Below are 23,743 nucleotides of genomic sequence, written 5' to 3'. Positions count from 1 at the left end.
CACCACCACTGGAAGGCCACAGTAAGGCCACCAACTGCAGGTAGCAGAGGTTTGTCCTCTTCCTCTCATGCCTTCCCAAGACCTAAGGAGAGCTGATATCCAGTGGTGCTACTGGGAACCGCCAGGCTCCAAGTGGGACTTCACAGGAAGGCCACTGGGTTGGCGAAGGGCATACGGATGCTTAGAGAAGGAGAATCTGGCACACCAAGTGGGAGTGAGCAAAAATAGACCTTCCCTCCTCCTTCCCTGTGTTTTGCCCTGGGTGTCTCCCTGCCTCCTGAAATAATGCTGGGCGCTGCCCCCACCCCGCACCATGATGCTCTCTCCATGCCTCCCGTTTCCATGGCGACCATAAGGAATGTCGCCAGGGTGACAGGGAGGAGAGCAAGCTGGGATTTGGCATTAGAAACGGGAATTTGGGGTTGTTGGGTTTCTTTCTTTTTCTTTTTTTTTTCCCCTTCAGTTCTATTTTTGGGTTCCTATCTCTGCCTGTGCTGGTTTGGGATGCTTGCTCTCCTGCAAGTCCAGCCTCTATTGAGGACACAACAATCCAGGGACACCAGGTTCACCCTTCTTGCTAAAGCATTCTTCTCTCACTGGACTTCTGTGATTTGCCCCCTAGTCATTCCCCCTCAGCTTCTGCTTTGGGTCACATCCAGGCCCTCGTGGTGGACAACAAGACCCGTGGGCCATCTCCAGCTGTGCTGTGGATAGTAGCAGTAGGCGTGGAGGGGCTCAAGGGCTTGTGCTGTCTTCAGTCAGTGTGGTGAGAAAGCAGGTCCATGGTTGCCCAACCAGGGGCTGTTGGCATGGTGGTGGCTCTAGGCTTCATTCCCAGACAGAAGAAGGGTCAGGTAGTACCTGCTCACCTTCTGAGGAGCTCCTGCTTCCCATCCATCCATCCATCCATCCATCCATCCATCCATCCATCCATCCATCCATCCATCCATCCAACTTTCTATTCCTCCTTCCTTCCATATATTCCTTCAATTTATTTTTCTCTCTCTCTATCCATCCTTCCATTCCTCCTTTCTTCCATCTGTCCTTTATTTCATCCTTCCATCCACCTCTCCATTTATCCATCCATCCTTCCATCCCTCCACCCACTCCTTCATCCGTCCGTCCATTCCCCCTTCTTTCCACTCATTCTTCCTTCCTTCCTTCGATTCATTTCTCCATCCATCCATCCATCCATCCATCCATCCATCCATCCATCCATCCATCCATCCATCCATTCTGCCCTCCCTCCTTTCTTCCATTCCTCCTTTCTTCCATTCCTCCTTTCTTCCATCCTTCCATCCACCTCTCCTTCCAGTCCTCCATCCATCCCTCAATTCATCCATCCACCTCTCTGCCTCTCATCCATCCATTCCTTTGACTCATTTCTCCACATCTCCACCCATCTTTCCGTTTCTTCTTCCCTCTTTCCCTCCTTTCTTCTGTCTTTCATTCTTCCATCCATCTCTCCTCCTCTTATCCATCCATCCATGAACTCCCTCCATCCTTCCCTCTCTCCATCCTTCCCTCCCTCCGTTCTTCCATCCCTCCATCCCTTCTCCCCACCCTCCCATCCCTCCATCTCTCTGTCTCCCCCCATCCCCACAGCAGCACTGGGAAAGGTTGGCGGAGTGGGGCTATTTTTGGGACCGTCTCCCTGGCAACGGCTGCCACCACCGTCTGTGGTGGCTTTTCCATAGGTGCTAAAATATTCCACGCTTCTTATTAAAGACGGTGCCGGTGGAGACGGGCGGGGGTGGCGAGTGTGAGCCACCCCACTGCTGGGGCCATTGAGCCAGGAATGGCCGGGGCACGGCACGAGGACAGCGAGGGGTTGGTGACATCCTTGCTGTGACATCCCCATGTCCATCCCAATGGCCCAACCATGCTGGTGGCACGGCGGACAGGGTGCAGCCGTATGTCTGTGTGGAGCAAACCACCACCGTGGCCACGTGCTCCTCCCCATCCTCAGCAGCACAGTGAGGTTTTTGGGATGAGTTGAAGCACTGTAGGGTGGCTTCACCCCTTGGGCAGCGACCACCATGGTCACATCAGGAAGTATCACAGATACTGAGAGCAGAGCTGGGGCTCTCTATGGGATGGACAGTGACTTCCAAATTGGTGCTCCTAGGTATGGGTGTTCTCTGTGGGATGGGCAGTGACCCCCAGTCTGGGGACAGGGATAGTAGGGATGGAGGGGTCGGACGGCCCCATCCAGCTGCGGGGAGCAGCGGAGCGGAGCTGTTTGCAGGATGCTGGCTGCTCTCCCTGCTCGCAGCTGCAGACGGATGCTGAGAAGTACTAAAAATACTCTCTGCTCCTCCCGGTGAGAGTTCTCCAGGAGGTGACCTGGAAGCCCCCGAGATGCCACTGGGGAGCTCCCAGCAGAGACACCCTGAGGGGAGCTGGGTCCTTGCTTGGAGCCAGCTCTCAGCCTCTAATTTGGGGTCCAGGTGGGAAAATCCTACAGGTCACAGCCTGGGTACACGGCTGCCCCACTGTCCCCTTCCCACTGCTACTTCCACTGGATATGTTTCCTTCTCCCCCATGGCAGCTCAGCAGTGCGTATCCATGGCTCTGAGATCACACGCAAGGATGGGCTAAAGTAGCAGAAAGCTGTTGGATCCTACCACGGAGTTACTGACTTCTTAGCTACAGACTGCATAGCAATCAGCGAGGGGGAGAGGGAGCCAGGGAACGGGAGCAGGGAGAGGCGGTGCAGAGATTTTGGGGTGAGAGCAGGGAGGTGCAGGGAGAGGAAGGAAGGGCAGAGGGGACGAGGCAGGAGGGGGAGAGCAGAACCATCGCTGAGAGCTTGTGGGATGGACGGGAGCGAAGCACGCTGAGCGGAGGAGGAGAGGAGCTGGGCACGGTGAGCTGGGGCTCCTCAGGAATCCAGCAACCCCGGAGCTGCACAGAACCCACTGGGTGAGCCCAGGAGCTCTGGGGCATGATGGAGACACCGACTGCTGACCCCATCCTTTGACTCTGGCTCCCAGGCGGCCCCGGCGCGATGCGGTAAGAGATGCCGGGCAGCTCCCGGTGCAGCAACGAGAGGTTTTGCCTGCAAAAATGCTGCCGTGCTAGTGCTGAGGAATGGCTATAAATATAACTTAGTGAGATGTGAGTGGCTTCATGTGAGTGTGTCCGTGAATAGCAAAGTTGCTGTGTGCATGGCAGATGTAAATATCGCTAACGGAGCGTGACAGTGCGGAGGGCATCTCCTCGTCAGCCTCCCCAACTTTCCTCCCTTGCCCTGCAGGTAACTTGTGTGGTTTTTCAGCTCCGACCTTTGCTTTGCTCCCTCAGCCCAGTTCTTGTTTGCCTTTTCCCTCTCCATCCCCATGAAGCAGCCCTGCCCTGTGGCATCCGTTTGTGTCCGCTGCTCTGGGATGGGTGTCTCAGCACCAGGAAGCTGTTCTCCAAGCACAGAGTGCACCCAGGGTTGAAGTGTCTCCTTCTAAGCTTAGAGATTTTGGGGGTCTAGACCCGACCCTTCCAGCTCATAAGGTCCCAGCTCAGCTCTTGCTTGGAGTGTTTCAATGTCTCCAACAGGCAGTGCCAGTAGGGGATACCCCTTGGTGTTGGATGTGTGGCAGAGCTGAGGGGTCACCAGGAGCCTGAGAAGGGATGGGGAGGAGTGCAGGGAGCATGGGGGTGTACCCGTATCCATTTGCCATTGGAAGCAACGTCTGAGCACCCCAGCACATGGTCACCTCAGTTTGGGGCTGCTGACATGAAGGATAACATGAAGGATGGCAGGAATAGACTCAATGATCCTTAAGGGTTCCTTCCAACTCAGGATATTATGTGATGCCATGATAAGAATGTGGGCTTTTAGAAGGGAAACTGGTGGTGAGGAGGAGGAGGAGGGATGGAAATGGAAGGGATGGATGGGAGAGAGTCGATCTCCTCATGCTGCAGCCTTCCTCTCCTTCCACCATTCCTCCTCCTTGGGGCGTGTTGCCTGGAGGCATCCCCTGGCCATTGGGCTGCTCCAGCCCACGTTGCCCAGCCATCCCTGGTGTGGCACCACCGTGGGACGGCGGGATGAGGGACTCAATGACGGCCATCGGCGCTTCCATCAGCACCGACTGTGGTGCAGGGCACTTAATTGCAATCCGCCTTGAGCAAATTCCCACTTTCCTGGGTCACCGCGTTCTGGCACTGGGTTCGTTCAACCCGACGGCGACGGGGGATCGATAGATGGACGTGCCCGTCTTCGCGGTCAATCCCTGCTCACAAACACAACAACCTTTCTGCGAATGGCGCGGGTCAGACGCAGCTCTCCTGCAGGCGACCGTGTTGGGTATAGGACCAACGTATGGATATGGTTCTCATGGAGCACTGAGGGCTCCGGGGTGGAGGGGTCCCCACTGGGAGTTGTGGGAGAAGTGGGTGCTGGGGTGGGGGGGCTCAGCCTCTGCTCTGGCTGTGTCATCGCGGGGACCTTCGTGCGTAGCCCTTTTTTATCTGTTTTCTGCCTCTCTCTCCCTTTCTCTTCTCTCCCCCCCTCCGTCGGTATGTGGGCTGATCACTGCTCAAACTTTTAATTCAGATGGTAATTGGAATAATAATACGGGCAGAATCCTTCTGGCTCTGTTGCTGCAGCTGGCTTCGGGGAGCTATGAATAGCTCTGAGTCACACACTGAGAGGCTTCAACTTCAGATCATTTTGTTTTGTTTTCATATTACCCGTGCCCGGGGCTGCACAGGGGGGAAATATCCCCTCACTCGCTCCACCCTGAAATGCAAACAGGACAGAGGGACATCCATGTCACCCAATGGGGGAGCAGGGGTCAGCTCACCGTGGTTGCGGGCGCACGGGGACTGCTGGCACCCACCCGATCTATTTATAATTATTGAGGGAAAAGGCAGCAGCGTGTCTATATAAATGGCACAGAGCTCCCTCCCTTCACCTGCCCCATGCCATGTGCCTTTTGCTCTCCTGCATAGCTCCAACGCCCTCGCTAATGAGATCTAGGGTTAATGAGGGGCACCAAGCTCACATGTTAGCCTACATGTTAGCCCACATGCAGGGGCTCGGGGAGGGATGGGGGATGCTTGCAGGTGTGCAGCTCTGCCTGAGCCTGGGAGTCCCTGTACTCAAGGCATCCCCATAAAAAGGGGTCTCCGTACTAAGAGCTTCTCATACCAAGGGGGTCCGGTATCAAAGGGGTCCCAATACACAAGGGGACCCCACACCCAAAACATCCATATACCTAAGAAGTCCCCATACCCAAGCGATCCCCATGCCCAAGGTGTCTCGTGCTCACAGGGTCCCTATCCCAAGTGGTCCCATGCCAAGAGGTCCGCATACCCAAGGGGTCTCCACACCAAAGGATCTCCATACCAAGGGGTCCTTATGCCCAAGGCTAAGGAACGAAGGCCCCTCAGAGCCACAGTGACCACAGACAGGAGGGAAGCATTCGCCAGACAGCTCTGGATAAAGCCAAGAGTAAAAATACCATGGGATTTTTCCATCGCTGTCGTTGTTGTTTGCGGTGTACATCCCCGGAGCGCCAGATACGGTTGTTATAAAAAGAGAAGTGGGGGAGTGCTTCGGCATGGAGTTGTCTGTTCTACTTCACAAGGCCGCTCTGCTGCAGATTCGAAGCAGATCTTTATACCCAGACTAAATCTCTCTTTTAATTTGAAGCCATTTCCCCTTGTCCTGTCCCAACAGACCCTGTTAAAGAGTCTGCCCCCTTCTTTCTCATCGCCCCCCCCTTTAGATACTGAAAGGCCCGTGTCGCAGGCAGGGCTGTGCTGGGAAGCAGCAGGTGGGTTTATTTCCATCCACCCTCGGCTGGTTGCCGTTCCCTCCGAAGCCGTGGCCGGCGGCATGACGAGCGCTGCGCTCTGCCAGCTGGCAGCAGGGGATGGAGCGGGCGGCAGCAGCGCAGCGCGGCCCCGTCTGCGGCCAACCCGCCCGGGCCGATGCCCTGCCCAGAGTGCTGCCGCGGTGCTGCCGGAGGAGTGGAGGCAGCGAGTGGAGCCCACAGGTCCCCGCCAGCCGGCCACAAATCCGTCACCCAGGTAGGTGCCCCGCGGATGCTCCAAGGGCCGTCTGTAGGGGACAGCTGCGGTGTCCCCTTGCTGACACCATCGCCAGGGCGCATTTTGAAGGGCTTAGCGATCAGCAGGTGCCAGACAGAATTAGCCAGGTGCCTCTCCATATGAATGTCCTGTCCGTGCTCTCCTCCTGCCTTCCATCCTTTCCCCGCATCAGCCTCTGTCCCCCCGACTGCGGCATTTCTCAACCTGCTCCGGCTCCGCCAGCCCTGTCCCCTTCTCCCTCCTGCTGCCAGCCTTGGCAGGAACGCCGGCAGCTTGGTCTCGCTGCCAGGGATGTCTTCATCCCCGCTTATCCCTGCGCTGCTGCCCAGGACTGATGGTTCCTGCGCAAGGTGAGAGGGCTCTGTTTGCTTTGTGTGCTCCTCTCATCCCACTGGGATCATCCCCAGGGTGGGCTCCGGAGTTCATGTGCTTGCAGGGTTCCTTGCTCCCTGGTAATGACCTCACAACCAGCATGGTGATGTCACGGAGCAAGGACACGGAGATGCCGGGCTCTCCTTTCGCTACAATCTCTGTTCCATCCCACACAAAACCCCACTGATCTAAATGGAGAGCCTTTAGTGACATCCTGCTCCCTGCATGTGTCGCTGAGGCTGCAGAAGGCTTTGTCATTGTCACCCAACCCAGCTGAGGACAGGTTGCATCCTCCTGTTTGTCATCCTGAAATCATGCCGCGGCCGCTCAGCATCTCTGAGAGCATGGAGAGGGCCTGCACTGAGCAGCAGAGCCTGGAAGAGGATGATGATGATGACAATGACAACGAGGAGTTCAGTTACACCTGTCCCTTGGCACATCCTCCACCCCCATGCATGAATTTGGGTGACACTCAGCTGGGAGACGCTGAGTTCTCATTTAAGCCAGGGTACTCTTGCACGGTGAGAGATGACGGAGAGAAAAACAGAATATATGCCAAAAGGTTGGCCAGGCACGCGTTGGAGCTCAAAGAGGATGCTCAGGAGTTTGAGGAACCATTTTACAAAGACACGGAGATATCCAACGGCCTGTTCGAGGAGGAGGACAGCAGCTGGACCAGGACCTACCACCTCCCTGTGCACCAAAGGAAACACACGTCTCGAGCTGCCAACGCGTCACCACGCGGTTGCTATGACTCCTACCAGCATGACCCGTTTTCCCTATGGGCCCAACCCAGCGACCCATACCTCTCCAGCCTGGAGAACAGCAGGGGAGCAGAACCCCACAGGTGGCACGAGGAATCCATCGGGGACCGGGAGAACCCCTCGCTGCGTGTGTCCTACAGCGAGCTGTGGGAGGAGAACAACAAGCTGCGCAGGGTGGTGCGGAGCATGCAGGGCTCTCTGGAGAGCCAGGCTCAAAGCATGAGGAGCCTGGAGCGTCGGCTGAAGGCCAGTCTGGCCAAGGAGGAGAGGAGGGCCCAGGGGCTGCAGGCCCTCAACCAGCAGACGGAGCGCAGCCTCCAGATCATGACCCAGCGGGCTCTGGATGCGGAAAACCACGTGGAGAGGCTGAAGCAGGAGATGCTGCTTCTCCAGGGAGAGCTGGAGTCCTCCAAGGTGAAGAATGAGAACCTGAGAGTGGGGCAGAGCATGGACCCGGAGGCGGTGAAGCACAGCGTAGATTTTGCCTTGAAGAACCTCCAGAAGATAATAGCGGGTGCAAACTGGTCCATCAAGCAGCTGGTTGCTGGGACAGAGTCGCTGAATTTTGTCACTGAGATTCTTAAATCCACGGGCAAAATTTCTGATGCTGAAGCAGAGAAAAAAGAATGAATCAAAAACCGTGGATGTGTTCAACCATAGCCTATACAAAAACTTTTGCTCTCACATGTGTGTGTTCAGCTTGGTAACCTTTATTCCTCACAGAGATGCTTTCTTTGTGGCTTATCTTGTGGCTGGGAAAAGGGGAGGGTTGGTCAAAACCTTTAGGAAATGTTTATTAGTGAGATATAGCAGTGACTTTCCTCTGGCGCCACTATCAGTGCTAAGAATGAGCTTATAGAACCATGGAATCGTTAAGGTTGGAAAAGACCTCTAACATCACCTGGTCAGACCTCCAGCCCATCCCCACCATGCCCACTGACCATGTCCTCAGTGCCACATCCACACAGAACACCTCCAGGGACGGTGACTGCACCTCGCTGGGCAGCCTGTGCCACTGCAGCACCGCTCCTTCCAGGATGGGTTTTCCTCCCATCCACCCTGAACCTGAAGCTGGTGCAACCTGAGGCTGTTTCCTCTCATCCCATTGCAGTTACCTGGGTGTAGAGGCCAATTCTCACCTCTCTACAACCTCCTTTCAGGTCATTGCAGAGGATGATAAGGTATCCCTTTAACTTGGCTCAACCAGTGGGAAACAATGATTGGAGAAGATTCCCTTCCTCTCCTGATGCAGAGAAACACACCCAAATTGTCCATTTGTCTCCTGCTGAGTAAGGCAGGATGCCATAGCTCACATTTACTGTATAATCACTGGATATGTGTTTTAGTTTTATCCTTTTGGGACTATATGTGGGCGTCATTTTTCAACACCAGGTCATCCCCCAACATTTCTGATGAATTTAGGTTACCCTCCTCATTTTCAGCTGTAGTTTATCCAATTACACAGCAGATTTTTCCCTATCTGGCCAAACAGATCACGATTAAAGACTCTGGTGATGAAGGGTGGTGAGAGGCTGGGTGCTGGCAGAGCTCAGCATCAACGTTTTTTTCCAATGGGAATTTTTGGCAGCTGTTCACTCCTACCTACCTATGGTGAGTGGTGAAGCCTGCTGCCTTCTCATGGTCCTCGAGTGTCCCAGCAGTCGTGGCTGGGTCTTCAGCTGCCTCAGTAACCTTGTTGCCTGGAGGAGGGACAGCTGGTTAATCCCCACTGCAGACATGACGATGGCTTGCCCATCAGAGGCGATGTCTGGAGCTCCATACTTGCAGCCTTCCAACATGGGCTACTAAGCTGGAAGGGGTGCTGGTCACCCTTAGCCACTTGAAGCCCTGCTCTACAACACTGGTGACAAGACGAGAGCGTTTCTCACTAATTTTTCCATCCTCAACAATAACATCTATTGTTCCTGGCTCCCACCTTTGCATGGCTGCTTGCAATGAGTTCTAAACCTTGTATTTGACCCAGAAATCCCTGGATTTGCCTGAGATATGGCAACTACCTGCTGCTCATTGGCGAGGCTGGGAGGTAGTGAACTAGCTGTGTCTGTGCTGCGTGCTCTACGCTGACTGCTGTAATCCAAAGGTTACAGTGTAGGATTAGCATGGGTGTACAAAGCCCTTCCTAATCTATGAGTCATTACCCCTCACCGCATTTCCCTTCCCAGCAGCTCTGGGCAGGTGGGATAGATCAGCCCTTGAGTCTTCGGTCTCCTAGTTCTTCAGCTCAGGGAGGACCAGGTCAGGATACAACACCTCCCAGACATCCTCCCCAGGCCATACCACAGAACCACTCCTGGGATGCTATGCACGGCACATCGCAAGGTCTGTTTGCTCAACCGGCTTCTCCTTGGCTGCCCCTGAGCTCCTCCTTTGCATTGGCTCTCCATTATCTTTATCTCTTGCTTCTCTTCCCATCTTTAAAATAGGGGGGATATTCTTCACCTCTTGGCAATAAATTTCCTCTAGGGCTGACAGGGATCTCTAGGGCTGCTGTGTGTGTCTGCGCTTTGTTAGTCCTTGTGTGCGAGGTATTTAGGCTGGCTGAGCTCTTGTCCTCCTGTAAGCTATGATATTAATATATTGGCTCAGGGCAGGGACCCTGCAAGCTGCTAAACTCTGGTGTCCTTGGTCCAGAGAGAGGTGACTGCCTGCCAGCACCTTCGCATGGGTGAGATATGTGGGCTGCTGTGTGCACTAGGTGTGTGTCTGCCAGCTCTTCACCTCTGGAGCAGGGCCGTGGTGTAGTGCCTACCATCCCCACCTCATCCCTCTGGGCATACAGCAGAAGGCTGGGAGATGTGCATGCAGGGTGGATGTTTTCAGGATGGGCTTTGATGGGGTTTTGCTCTGTCCTTCTCTGTAAGGCACATGCCCAGGAGCAATGGTGATGATGGCATGGGTCTCAGCTTGTCAGAGGTGAAAGCTAGAGCTGCCAGGTCCCACACGAGCACGGCTGCATGAGATCCCACGCTCGCCCAGCTCCTGTGGCCCCCAACACCTGATGATACAGCAAGCCATGGGCAGCGTCCGAGTCAACCGGTGAGTAGCTCTCATCCCAAGGACTGTTCATAGAATCATTAAGGTTGGAAATGACCTCTAAGATCACCTGGTCCAACTGCCAGCCCATCCCCACCATGCCCACAACCATGTCCTCAGTGCCACATCCACACGGCTCTGGAACACCTCCAGGGACGGTGACTGCACCACCACCCTAGGCAGCCTGTGCCACTGCAGCACTGCTCTTTCTGAGAGGTTCCAGCCTGAACCTTCTCTGCTGCAACTTGAGGCCATTCCTTCTCATCCCATTGTTGTTACCTGGGAGCAGAGGCCAATCCCAACCCACTGCAACCTTCTTTCAGGTCACTGTAGAGAGCAATAAGGTCTCCCTTGAACCTCCTTTTCTTCAGACTGAACAACCCCAGTTCCTTCATCTGCTCCCCATCAGACTTGTGCTCCAGACCTCTCACAGCTCCACTGCCTTTCTCTGGACATGTTCCATGTGCTGCCCTATGTGTTCGGGGCATCTTCTGGTCTCTTTGCCCATCCCTCAATACATTATTTTCAAAATACCTTCCTGGGGCTTGTCCACTCTAAGTTATGGCTCCTCCATCTCCAAGTCTGAAATGTGCTGTATGTGAGGGGAGATCTTGGCTCTCAGCAGAGTTTGCTGGTGCAGAGGAGAAGCAAAGAACCAATGCAGTGCTGGACACCAGCCCTGGCTCAGGAATCGCCGATTTCAGCAGGACTGCAGAAGCCCGGTGTCCTCTTTCCAATGAGATGAGGACAGCAAATGGATTACAGCTATGTGGCTGCCCTGAAGAAACCACCCTATTTAAACAAGGAACAGTCAGCTCTGGGGTGAAGGAGTCCATGCTGGAGGACTCCGACAGCCATGTCAATGTGATGGGGAGGGAGGGAGGCTCTGCCAGCCTCCGGAGTCATTAGTGGCTTAGTGGCAGTGGGGGTCTTGGTGGGTCTGTGCACTCAGAGGGAGGCTACTGGATATCTTCAGTGGTCAGAGCATCTTCTGCCATAAGCTTTTTATATGAGAATCTGTGATTTTAGATCCAGCAGTGTATGAGAGCACTTGGAAGCTGCCTTCTCCTGGCAGTGGTGAGAGGGGCAACAATGCCATCCACTGTGGAGGGAATCAGTGGGGAACAGCTCCCCAAAGAGAGGAGTTTCTCCCAGAAAAAAAACTGCCAATGATTTGACTGTTGATCTCCAAATTACACCTTTAGCTTTGGATGCAGGATGCTGGGAGCCATGCTTGTTGCTGTGGCAACAGAATTGTCCTGAGCGCAGGAAGTGTATAAACATTGTCACCAATATACAATGGCATCAGGGCGGAGAGCAGAGGAGAAAATAGAAACTCCCATCCTTACACCATGCCGGGGCCAAAATATCGTTCTTCACATATTTCTGTCTCCTTTTGTTCCAGGTACAGCATTGTCTCGACTGAGGAGGATGGACACAAGGTCTCTGCGCTGGGCAGCATGAACGGGCACAGCCGGAACGGGAAGGGCCACACACCGCGGCGGAAGCACCGTAACCGCTTTGTGAAGAAGAACGGCCAATGCAATGTCTACTTCGCCAACCTGAGCAACAAGTCTCAGCGCTACATGGCTGACATCTTCACCACCTGTGTGGACACGCGCTGGCGGTACATGCTGATGATCTTCTCCGCCGCCTTCCTGGTCTCTTGGCTCTTCTTTGGTTTCCTCTTCTGGTGCATTGCTTTCTTCCACGGTGACCTCAACGCACCGGTGGTGGGGGGCAGTCCCTCTCTCCTCAAGCCTTGCATCATGCACGTGAACAGCTTTCTAGGGGCTTTCCTCTTCTCAGTGGAGACGCAGACAACCATTGGGTATGGCTTCCGCTGCGTGACTGAGGAGTGTCCGCTGGCCATCATGGCTGTGGTGGTCCAGTCCATTGTGGGCTGTGTTATTGACTCCTTCATGATTGGCACCATCATGGCCAAGATGGCGAGGCCCAAGAAGCGGGCCCAGACCCTCCTCTTCAGTCACCACGCAGTCATCTCGGTGCGGGATGGCAAACTGTGCCTCATGTGGCGAGTGGGCAACCTGAGGAGGAGCCACATCGTGGAGGCCCACGTTCGTGCCCAGCTCATCAAACCCTACATGACAGAGGAAGGGGAGTACCTCCCCCTGGACCAGCGGGACCTCAATGTGGGCTATGATGTGGGTCTCGATCGTATATTTTTGGTCTCACCCATTATTATTGTTCATGAGATTGATGAGGAGAGCCCACTCTATGGGATTGGCAAGGAGGAGCTGGAGACGGAGAACTTTGAGATCGTTGTTATCCTGGAAGGGATGGTGGAAGCCACGGCCATGACCACACAGGCACGGAGCTCTTACCTCGCCAGTGAAATCCTCTGGGGTCACCGCTTTGAACCAGTAGTGTTTGAGGAGAAGAACCACTACAAAGTGGATTATTCCCGTTTTCACAAGACCTATGAGGTAGCTGGCACACCCTGCTGCTCAGCTCGGGAGCTGCAAGAAAGCAAGATGACTATCCTACCTTCTCCCCCACCTCCCAGTGCCTTCTGCTATGAGAACGAGCTGGCTCTTGTCAGTCAAGACGAAGATGAAGATGATGACGAAGTGGGTGTAGCGTTAGGTGGCAGCACCAAGGAAGAGGGAGGCGTCATCCAGATGATGGATTTTGGAAGCCACCTGGACCTGGAGCGGCTCCAGGCCACTTTGCCCTTGGATACCATCTCATACCGCAGGGAGTCAGCCATCTAATCCCTCCAGCCTCCCCGTTCTACACCCATTACCCATCCCCTCCTCCTCCTCCTCTGTTCTGCACCCAAACATAGCTGGATAAGTCCCTTGCCCACCAAAAAATGCCTCCTGTGACCACCTCTCAGCACCTGAGTACGTCGAGGCCTGGAGATACTCTGATATATTCCCTTTCCCATGAAGTTGTACCCCCTGGATGAGGAGTGAGAATACACCATTCTTCCAGACAGCGCAGCTTGCTCGAGGACCTGCCCAGGGACAAGAAAGAAGCATGGTTGAATTCCCACTTCTGGGGAGGTGACAGGAGCCTGTGCCCTCAATGGAGAGACTGTACCTGCTCAAGTGGTTCTGCGGCTGAGACAACAGCACTTTCTGTCTCTCTCAACATGTGCAGACCCATGGCTATCAATAGAAATGGCTCTCACAAGGAGAGGAGTGATGCTTAAGTCCTGACTCAGTGAGAAGGGACAGGAGAGTTTAGGACTCCTAGAGGGAGTGGGAGAGTCTCTGGAGATAGGGGTTTGCTTGCATGTTTATTGCTTGTTGCACTTGACTTTCTTTGTATATAAAAAAGATCTAGAACTGAAATCCATATTCTTCCACTGTAAATGCCAAGCTGGGAGAGAAGGACACTGCACGTAGCCCGCTCTGCACTCTCCTTGTGGCACCCATCACCTCCAGCAGCAGCTCAGCCCCACAGCCCCACAGACTCAGCCCTGGATCCCCTACTCCTCCCCAGACCACGTTCTGCTTCTTTCCTGGAGCGCCTGGCAGCAGGCAGGGCCCTGTGCTCACACACCCAGCCACCGTGCCAGGGCTGGCAGGCAGTGACCTGATGGGACAGCAGGCCCCTCGTTTGCTCCTTCCACCTCCTCCAGTCTTCTCCCTGCTGCCATCAGCTGTAAAACGGAATTTGTATCTATTTATTTTTAATAAAGTCTAATATCCCAGGGGGAGGTTTGGAAACAAAGGAGACCCCGAGGCTGCAGCCTGGTGCAGAGACTGATGAGTGTTATTAGTGCTGGTGTTTGCTGTTTGTATGGGTTTGATGCCTGGAGGCTTCACCTTTGGTACTTCAGAGCCAGAGCTAGACTTAACACCACTTCTCTGTTGTTTCACAGAAGACAGCAAACCTTGGTGAGTCTTTATTAAGAGTATTAGAATCACTCACTCAAAACTAGATGACATGAGGATGGGAAAATAATTGGGTAGCTCAAAAGGCTGCTCTGCACACCTGGCAGATGTGCTCTTGGGGAAATGGTTGAAGAAATACTGTTCCATCTAATCCCTGATCTACAGAGCAGAAAGCCAACATCTTGGTAACAGCTTGGGCTTAGTACAAGGAGCAATAGGAAGTGGGGAAGAAGCAAAAGAGGAGGGAAGGAGTCAGAAGGAGTGAGGGAGGAGCGGGAACCGCAGGCAGGGAAAAAATGAAGGGAAAGGCGAAGGGGAAGGGAAGGGAAGGGAAGGGAAGGGAAGGGAAGAAAAATGAATAATGTGGTAATGTGGGAGAGTATTTGGGAGGGAACAGGGATAGTGTAACAAGATTGGTATGGACACAGACATGGCCACCTCAAGAGGAATACCTCCTGGCCACCTCTTGGCTTTTTTCACCTATGACTTGATATGCAGCCATGTTTTTCTACGTGTCTGTGTCCCATCTCCTCTCCCCTCTGCTGATTAAAAATGTCCCTCCCTCCTCCTCCTTCCTCATACTATTATTTATTTATTTTCCCCCAGAGGGAATAAACAGAGGCCAGTATTGACCTGGCTTTCAATATAGCTTTCAGAGCTGGGTGCCTGTCGCTGGTCATGGCAGTGGAAACAAACTAATGGACCGAGAGGAAAGGACTCTGCATGTGAGGATGTGAGGACACAGGCAACCAGAACACAGACTGAGCTGGTGGCCCCAAAGAAGGGAGCGTGGCTGGACACTGGACACCCCTCACCAAGGTGCAGCACCCTTTAGAGGTGAGTGGGGATTATGTACTACGACTCTAGTTCCTAAGAGTCTGGTCTGTGAGGAGATGCACTCCATGAGGACATCTAGGGGAGATTTCTCCCACTTTGCCAATGCACAAAGGTATGTGTATCCTTCAGTGCATGTGCTTCTGCACCTGCATGCTCCAATCACAAAGTACTCATGCCTGAATATCCACTGAATGTACCTACATACATATGTCATATATGCAGGCATAAGCCATCCTACGCCACTCAATAAACCATAAACACTCAGTGATGTGCACACAAACTTTGTGCACCAGCAGCACTCATCTCAACAAGCGTATGTACAATTGGATGTTGGGGACTCCTTTACGTGACCCAAGAAAAATCACCAAGAGAGAAGGTTGGATATTTAGGAACAATTTCTTCTCAGAAGAAGCAGTGCTGCAGCGGCACAGGCTGCCCAGGGAGGTGATGCAGTCACCATCCCTGGAGGTGTTCCAGAGCCGTGTGGATGTGGCACTGAGGGACGTGGGCAGTGGGCATGGTGAGGATGGGCTGGAGGTTGGACCAGGTGATCTTAGAGGTCCTTGCCAACCTTGATGAATCCACTGTGGAAAGCTGCCACGAGGAAGACTGGACATTGCTAGGTGGGTCTGCAAATCAGCTCTACAAGCCAGAAATACTGATGGGATTTTGACCAGGCTACAGCTGCGTATGATATGTGAAGCATCACCTTCCCTGTAGGTGATGCATCTGGTCCAGAGAAGACACCTCCCTTCTGCAGGACCTGATGGACAGAACGACTATGCAGCACTTGTTGAGATTTGGCTTCTGTTGAAAACTATTCCAACATCAAAAATCTAACAGAGAGAGAACGGACTTTTTGCCCTATGAATAGGATCCAGGCACTGGCTCAGATCCGGCACCCCATGACAGCTAACTATACTGCTTTCACTCCTGCCAGCTTCCAACTGAACATTGTCGTTGTTTTTGATGACACTTGAGAGACTTGTTTCATGTTTTATTTTTGGTGACACTTTCAGCCAACCCTTTTGAAAAGAGACCATCATTGGCACCTTTCAGCTCACCCAAAATTTGCTCAGCAAAACATTTTGATACACGCTGCGGCTAAAAATATGTTCAAGGAACATGATAATAAGGGAGAAAATGGGTTTGGATTTCTGTGATCAGGAATTCATGTTGATAACATTTGTGCTTCCAAACAAAAGTGCTTTTTTGCAACCAGCTCGGCTTTGGTGTTGTCCCAGAATGAAGAAGAGTCGGCTGCATGCAGGCATGTGACCTCTGCTCAGCTTCTACTTCTTCCCAGGCCATTAAGGGGGCACTCCTGCCCCTGCTAAGTCAATGGGAATTTTGCCATTGCCTGGGGTGAATTGCAGAGCTGGGCCCTAATGGAGCGTTGCTATTGGAAAAGCCCTGCAGCCCCAGCCTTCTGCTGATGCTGGGACAAATGATGTGGGCTGTGCAAGAGGGGGAGAGGTGGAAAAAGGCAGCGTGTGGGGCTGGGGGAGCTGAGCACATTGCTTGGGGGGCACTGGGCAGGCTGGGGGAGGAGCAGCAGGGTGGGCAGGAGACGTGGGGGTCTCTCAGTGCGAGGCTGCGTGGGCTGGCGGCTGAAAACCAGAGGGGCTGAGGTGGGAACGAGCTGCTGGAGGAGCTGTGTCCAGCCCTGGGGACCCGGCTGGGGGCTGCCGCAATCCCGGCCCACCGGTGCGCTGCGGGACCCACGGCCGGGAAACTACGGCACAAGCACGCCGGGGAGCCCGGTCCTTGCCTGTCCTCAGAGCACCACCTAGGGATGGCAGTGAGCCTCGCAGCACTGCCTCCAAGCAACCCGAGCAGCTGCGGGCTCAGCAGGGCTGGGAGTGGGGTGCAGGGATGGGGCGCAGGGATGGCTGCAAGTCTCAGCTGGAGGTCAGGATGGGAATATTTCCCTTTCTGTCCTGCAGACAATGCCAGCTCTGCAGGTACTGATGTGCCCATGGATCTTCAGCCCACAGTAAAGTTCAGGATGGCTGACGGAGGGGTCAGGGATTTTTATGCTATGCCATCAACTATCAGCCCTGTAAAACCTCAGCAGCTTTCACAGAGTGGCTACTGGCTTTGAAAGCAGTTCAGATATTCACTGACACTTTGATTTCTTTTCTGTGCAAAGCTGTGGCAATCTGGGAAGTTGCCCAGTGAATACTTGAGTTTAGAGACAGACCATTTGGTTATTGTCCCTTCAGTTGTCACCTCTGTAACACGGCTGGTGCAGATGCTCAACATATGAGATTTTTCTCCACCTTTCCACTATGCAGCCCCTCAGTGTGGCACACACAATCTACACTGTAGTAGAGTTGTGCTGCTGTAGCAGCTGCCTTTTTCCTGCTCCAGGCAGTCGTGAACTTGTGTGGAAGTGGAGAAATGCCCCACTGGGATGTGTCCTGGCCAGTAAGAAGCACAGCTTGCAGGCAGAGGGTTTGCAGTGCCCTGAGAGTTCTTTTGGCAACCTACCTTTCCATATTCCCTTGGGATATAAGGTAATGACAGCCTGGCTTGCAAACCACACGGAGTCTGTGCTCCTGTGTTTATCTCATTTTCTGGGAAAAAGCAATGAGAGCAGAGCAATCAATGGGCCATTCACTCTTACTTTGCCTTTGAACACATCCCCTTCAGGAGGAAGCATCCACAGAGAGCAATCCCTCTGCTTTCTGAGCAGCTGTGGCTCTAGGCACACAGTCCTGGAGCTGCCCAAAAGTAGGCAGTGTGGGAAGAGGAAATACATATTGCTAAGTGGAATGATGTGATTTCATTGCCCTGGTGCCTTTGAAGAAATGTGGGATGGACACAAACACCATCCTGAAATAGTCTGTGAGACATTGGATATTTGAGCTTTCAAAGTTTTTTTGGCCTCTGAAATTAGCAGGATTATTTTGGTGCTGGCCCCTGATTTGAAATAGCATGTCTTGAGACTTGGGAGCTGGTAATATCTGGGAATCCCAGTGACAGCACATGGGTAGAGTTGTTTGGATGTCCCAGCACTGCGGACACTGAAGTTGTCAGCTGGAGGATACGGTGCAGTCGCCAAAGCAGTTGCAACTGAGAGGGCAAGGAGCTTGAAATTGCTACTGGCAAGTGACAAGCTGCCCATCCAGCAGCAGGCTCTCCGTGTCTCTGTGGGTTTGACCTGCCACTTCTGTGCAGTTGGGAAGACTGTGAGCCATAAATCAGAAATAGTTCCTAGAAGAGTCTGCAGCTGCAGTGCAGACATGGTCAGGACGTCATAGCTCCCTGGGAACGTGTATAGCTTCCATTTCATTCAATTGCCACCTGCAGAAGCACAGTGCCCGTTCCCAATAGACACACCTCAGTCTCCAGATCTCCACCAAAACACCCCACCTGGAGCTTCACAGACAGAAACCAGCATGTTCAGAGCACACCCAGGTGCATCAGCCCCCCAAGAGCAATGGCGCAGTGCAAGTTGAACTCCATGCTGGCGCTGGGGCTGTCGGTATTTGGGGTGCTCATCCTGCTTAAATCACACTGGACTGAAAGCAAGCAATAAAGTGCTTATCCTCGGCCCAGCTGGCCGCATGGGATATGTGGTGAGATGGCCTTTTGTTAGTCGGTGCCCTGTGCCTGGCGCTCGGCTAGAAAGGACAGGCTGTCCCTTCCAGAGAAACCCCTTGCATAAGAATCACAGAGGAGCCGGGCTGAGATGCTGAACAAATCCAGCACGGCATGCCGGGAAGCTGCATTTTAAGCCATCCTCCCTGCCCTCCCATCTCCCGGCGCGTTGTTTATCTCTCCCATCCCTCCCACAGCAGCACATGAATTACTCTGACTGGGCAAGCTGGTTTCATAACCGCCCGCACCGCCCCCCCAGAGCGCATGGGACTCACTCACACACCGTCGGATCCTCACTCGCCACCAGTTTGCGCTGCCGTGAATCACAGGCTGGCGTCAATGCCGCACTCCCGCCAGCACGGGGGGGATCTTCACCGTGTGCAGCAGGCTTACATTTCCAACGCTCTCCACGATGCTCTGTGAGCTCACCAGGATGCTGCCCCGTGTGCTTTCCATTCGATACAGCCACACAGGCACTCACCTGGGCAACTTTTTCCCATGTTTGACTCCTCAGGGACAGAAATATTTTCCTATTATCCATACAGGATTTTTCTTCTTTCACCTTATAGAATCAAAGAGTCATTAAGGTTGGAAAAGACCTCTAAGATCACCTAGTACAGTTATCAGCCCACCCCCACCATGCCCACTGACCACGTCCCTCAGTGCCACATCCACACGGCTCTGAAACACCTGCACCACCTCCCTGGGCAGCCTGTGCTGCTGCAGCACCACTCCTGAGAAGAAATTGTTCCTAAATATCTAATCCGAACCTCCCCTGGCACAACTTGAGGCCATTCCCTCTCGTCCTGTCTTATTATCCGGGAGAAGAGGCTGACCCCCACCTCATCACAACCTCCTTTCCGGTCACTGTAGAGAGTGATGAGGTCTCCCCCGAGCTATTCTCCAGGCAGAGCAATCTCAGTTTCCTCAGCTGCTCCCCATAAGACTTGTTTTGTCTGATAGGATGTGCCCTTGAACAGATCACTTGGCTCCCCCCCCACACCAGCTTGGTGGGAAAGCACTCTATCACCTCCTCCCGATCAGTGACACCCATGTGAAACATCAAGTCCTCCAGACCCCCCTTAACCACTGCCTCCTCACAGTCAGCCAGTTTTCTGGCTTTTAGATGGACACAGCTTTCTGTCCATCTAAAAGAGCCTTCCTTGGACAAAGGAATATGACGGAAGATGGCACTGAAAGCCTGGCTGAGTCCAAAGTAAATACTTCCACTGCTTTCCCCTCACCCACAGAGCTGGTCATTTTATCACAGATGATGTTGGCCAGGTGTGATTTACCTTCACTAAAATCTACACTGACACCCTCTTCTTTGTGTGCCTGGAGATGTATTCCAAGAGCATCTGGTTTGGACCAAATGAGTCTGACCAGCCTGCAGTTCCCAGGATCAACTTCTTGTATTTTTTTGAAGAAGGATGCACTATTTGCCTTCCTCCTGTCTCTGCAGACCTCCTCTGACCTCCATTGCTGTACTCAGTCTCTCCTCCAACCAGCTTCCCAAACACAAATCATTTCACAGCCTGGCTGCCTCCTGTCCAATTTCACTTGGTCTGACCTGAAAATCTTCCGACAGGGATGAACATGACTCCTCAGGTCTTTGACCTTTCATTCCTAAGAGAGATTGAGGGCTTGTGCCTCAGAGCTCCAGGATCAGGGCTAATTCCCTTCTCCGTGAGCTGCACGTCTTCCCACCAGAGGCTGTGCCCAAAGCCACCCCGATACTGTGCAGAAAGAGAGGCAGCAGCCTGCCTCCAGGGCAATGGGATGGGACTGCCCAAGCCGATGGTTCTGCCATGGGGTCAGAACTGCAGAGACAAGGATCCATTCAGCCCCTTTTCTCCGAAAAACACGAAGGTTGGAGGATGGGGCTACACATCTTCAGACAAGATGCTGCAGACTGAGCTCAGAGTCCTGTCTCTACGCTGTAGCCCTCTGCCCTCACGCAGCCCCAGGGGTACACTCGAATGTTTGTTTGTTTTTTTCCATTTGGTTGTGGCTTTTTTTTTTTGTTTTTTTAAACAAAGCAGGCCTGTGTGGGTGGCTGACAGAAGTTGGGAATGCCACAAGGATATAAAAAGGTGAGGTATATGGAAAAAAACAATAAAGGCCCTTAATTATAGGTGTGGCCGGGAGCTGCTCCTATTATTAAGGTTGCCGACACTTCCCCTTTTAAGACCCTGTTTTCACTAGCTTATAACTTTGTCAAAGCATCACCAACAGAGCAGAAATTTTTGGTAGTGAGTGATTGCCTCCGCTTGAATCAGGCATGTTTATTTAGTTTGTTCTGGAAATACTGGCCCACCCCTACGTCTGCTGGGCTAGAGGAAGCACACCTGCAGTCTGGCCCAGGGGACGAAAGCTCTGGGTCTTCTTGGGCTTCAAGCAAGGGCTTGGCCTTGGGCAGAAGGACAGTTTTTGTGTCACGGAGGCTTTGTTTTGCCAGCTCAGTGAGACACTGTTCTCTCCCCCGTTGGCGTGGACAAATTATACAGCTTTGCTACAGGCCGGAGGAGGGTTTGTCACAGCTTCTCAGCCTCTGTGAACCTGCTCGACCCTCAAGGTGGTATGACAGTGTGCGGGCTTTCCCCTGGAGGAGCAGGGCTTCCCCAGCGGGGCTTTCTGAGGTACTAACTGCTGCTCTGGGTCAGCACCAGGCTGGGATCTCTGCTGGTCTTCTCTGGTTGGGTCCAGAGATGTTGTGGATGACCCATCCCTTGAGGTGTTCAAGGCCAAGTTGATCTTTGAGGTCCCATCCAACCCAAGCCATTCTATGATTATCTCCTTTGGCCCTGTGTTCCTCACTGCCCCTCTTTTGGCTTCTGGGAAGTCTGTGGGAAGAAAGGCCTGATTTGAATAGGGAGGGGACGAAACCCAAAGGGAAAAGGAACAGGGAAGGGATAGAAAATCCAGGGAAAAGCAAATGAGGCAGGGAGTTGGAGAGAATGGGACTGGCTGGGCAAGGGGGGATCGCCTGGGAGCTGTGGGGTGACTTGGGTCAGCAGAGCAGAATGAGAGGAGCCAGATTGCTTGTGGGTGTTCTGGTGGCAGACAAGGCTAATGGAGGCTGAAATAGGGAAAGCTCTGAGCGTTCACCAGGAATAGGGAAGACAGAGGGGTCAACTCGTGTGGCCAGGACCACAGGTTTCTGCAGCATTCAAGCAACGGCTGGTCCTGTGACGTGAGCCCAAATGGCATCCAGCATTGTGTCTCACCTCTTACCAGCCCTTGCTGGGACAGTAGGCCACCATTCTCCCTCTTACATCAAAATACAGCTCTCCCATCACTGAGGAATGGCAGCGCCAAGGCTGTCTGCACAGCTGTCCTTCAACGTCCTCACACATATGAGTTATGACAGAACCTTTAATTACACGGCCACAGATCTATTTTCCATAGGACACCTGCAGCACACAGGTTAGATGGTGCTCTGGGTGAGTCTGGGCTGTGTCATGCAGGAATCTCCTTGCAGGGACTCAGCATCATTTACTTTTTATTTTTTGCAAAAGTGTCAAGGAAAAGGAGTGACTCATTGCTGAGACAGTTGTGTGCTGGCCTGGATCATTGCCCCTGCTTTAGGTTTCCTACCTGATGTTGAGAAAGTCACCCACAGCAACCTTTCCAGAGGTAGCTATTAGCTATGTTTTATTTATTTTGGCATTTTGCTTTGTTTCTAGTCTCACACTATCCTGGGATCCTGATGTCTCATTTGCAGCAGTATTTATTGCTCCCTGCTGCACGTGAATGGGGACTTAGATTTGACTGTACAAAAGGCTTTAAAAAGCAGAGCACTCTGGCAAAGCTCACCACTCAGATCAGCATCTCCACATTGCAGGCTGCTTCTGACCTTACCTGCAGGACACTCGGTCTTCCCTAAAATGCTGCACATTCTCTGTGAGAGTATTCCAGGAAGGCAAATCCATGAGAAATCAAAGAGTGTGCCCTGTGAAAAGACCTCAGGAACATTAAGCGTTGCTTTTAAAGGAAGGGATGAATATTCTGAAGTTAATAAACTGTGAATTAATGCTTTGAATTACAAGGAGAGAACAGACAGCTGACCCTTAAATGATCACTAGCCAACCTGGGCAGGAATCCCGGAACAACAAATGCATGTGGTCTTATACAGTCTGGACCATAATCCATATCCTTCCTCTTTTAGCCCATTTTGGGTCTGAGGATTTTGCAGCGTTAGCGCGGCCCTTCCACAGCATTTTGAGCATGATAAAGTAAATCTTGTGGTTCTCATGACACACTGCTAACCCTGTGCCTCTGTTACGCCAGAGGCAGGAGGGCAGCTGAGGTGCAGCCCAGGGGAAGTTGGGTGAGATGAGCAGAGGCCCTGGCCTGGTGGGAAGTCACTGTAGGGACCCTGGGGCTGCTGGAGGTCTGCTCTGGTGGATGCATCAAGCTGCAGGTTCCTAGCATGGGCAAGTCTTTGTGAAGATGTGGCTGCAGTCTTTGAAGCAGCACATCCTTCCCTGGATAGCAGATGAAACACGAATCTGCTCACTGCGGGCCAGGCAGAGCTGCCAAACACGATCTGGCAGCACATTGAGGTCTGCCAGGTCACTGGGGCTCAGCTTTCCCTGGGGAGGGCGTCAGTTTACCCATGGTTTTACTAAGTGCTCCAGCTCCCTGGTCATGGAAAATCATACACCTTTCCAACCACTCCAAGCACCCAGCAGAGCAGGGCAGGGCTTCCGTGAGACTCAGCCCATGGCTGTAGTGTGAGTATCAGGGGCTGCCCAATGATCTTGTTGCGAGAACAGATCCCAAAGGGTCTCTGAGAACTACCCCGTGCAAACCATCCTCTGCACACACAGCTTCAGCAGCAGCGCTCTCTTCATAGAATCATAAAATCGTTGGGAGATGGAATGGATCCCTAAAGGCCAGCTAGTCCAACTCTCCTGCTATGCACAGGAATACCTCCAGCTTGATCAGTGTGCTCAGAGTCCCTCTAACCTGACCTTGTGTGTCTCCAGGGGCAGGATCACCTCCCTCTCCCTGCTGGCCACGCTACTTTGGATGCAGCCCAGGGTATGGCTGGCTTTCTGGGCTGCGAGGGCACAGAGCTGGCTCATGCCCAGCTGCCATCCACCAATACCCCCCAGTCCCTGGCCCAGGCTCCCCAATACGCATCACTCCATAAGAAGAGGTGTAACCAGGCAATGCTTGGAG

General features: G+C 53.1%; 2 protein-coding genes across 5 annotated transcripts; both read left to right on the top strand.

Moving 5' to 3' along the window:
• Positions 1–2,414: 2,414 nt before the first annotated feature.
• KCNJ4 (potassium inwardly rectifying channel subfamily J member 4) lies at positions 2,415–16,170 on the top strand. Of its 4 annotated transcripts, none has more exons than XR_008202863.1 (4): positions 2,415–3,015; positions 10,076–10,250; positions 11,653–14,116; positions 14,763–16,170. XR_008202863.1 is itself a non-coding variant. In XM_052668927.1 (3 exons), the coding sequence occupies exons 2-3, from the start codon at positions 10,213–10,215 to the stop codon at positions 12,980–12,982; spliced, it is 1,368 nt and encodes a 455-aa protein (XP_052524887.1). In that variant the 5' UTR covers positions 2,415–3,015; positions 10,076–10,212; the 3' UTR covers positions 12,983–14,394. The 4 variants fall into 4 exon arrangements, 1 of the variants encoding a protein (XP_052524887.1); XR_008202866.1 differs by lacking the exon at positions 2,415–3,015 and adding an exon at positions 4,263–4,319; XR_008202864.1 differs by lacking the exon at positions 2,415–3,015 and adding an exon at positions 4,424–6,036.
• On the top strand, positions 6,050–10,066 carry LOC128073741 (endosome-associated-trafficking regulator 1-like). The gene has a single exon (XM_052668928.1). It carries the CDS (start codon positions 6,744–6,746, stop codon positions 7,821–7,823), a length of 1,080 nt encoding a protein of 359 aa, XP_052524888.1. The 5' UTR covers positions 6,050–6,743; the 3' UTR covers positions 7,824–10,066.
• Positions 16,171–23,743: the final 7,573 nt, after the last annotated feature.

This window comes from Tympanuchus pallidicinctus, unplaced genomic scaffold (genome assembly GCF_026119805.1).
Source record: "Tympanuchus pallidicinctus isolate F22 unplaced genomic scaffold, pur_lepc_1.0 scaffold8, whole genome shotgun sequence".
NCBI classification, from domain to species: domain Eukaryota; kingdom Metazoa; phylum Chordata; class Aves; order Galliformes; family Phasianidae; genus Tympanuchus; species Tympanuchus pallidicinctus.
Note: the sequence above shows the minus strand (reverse complement) of the source record. Positions and strands in the feature narration are given on the sequence as shown.

Coding starts and splice junctions, on each gene's coding strand:
- LOC128073741 (XM_052668928.1), top strand. CDS start 6,744: ATGCCGCGGCCGCTCAGCATCTCTGAGAGCATGGAGAGGGCCTGCACT.
- KCNJ4 (XM_052668927.1), top strand. CDS start 10,213: ATGATACAGCAAGCCATGGGCAGCGTCCGAGTCAACCG. Junction 10,251..11,652: donor GGCAGCGTCCGAGTCAACCG/GTGAGTAGCTCT, acceptor CTTTTGTTCCAG/GTACAGCATTGTCTCGACTG.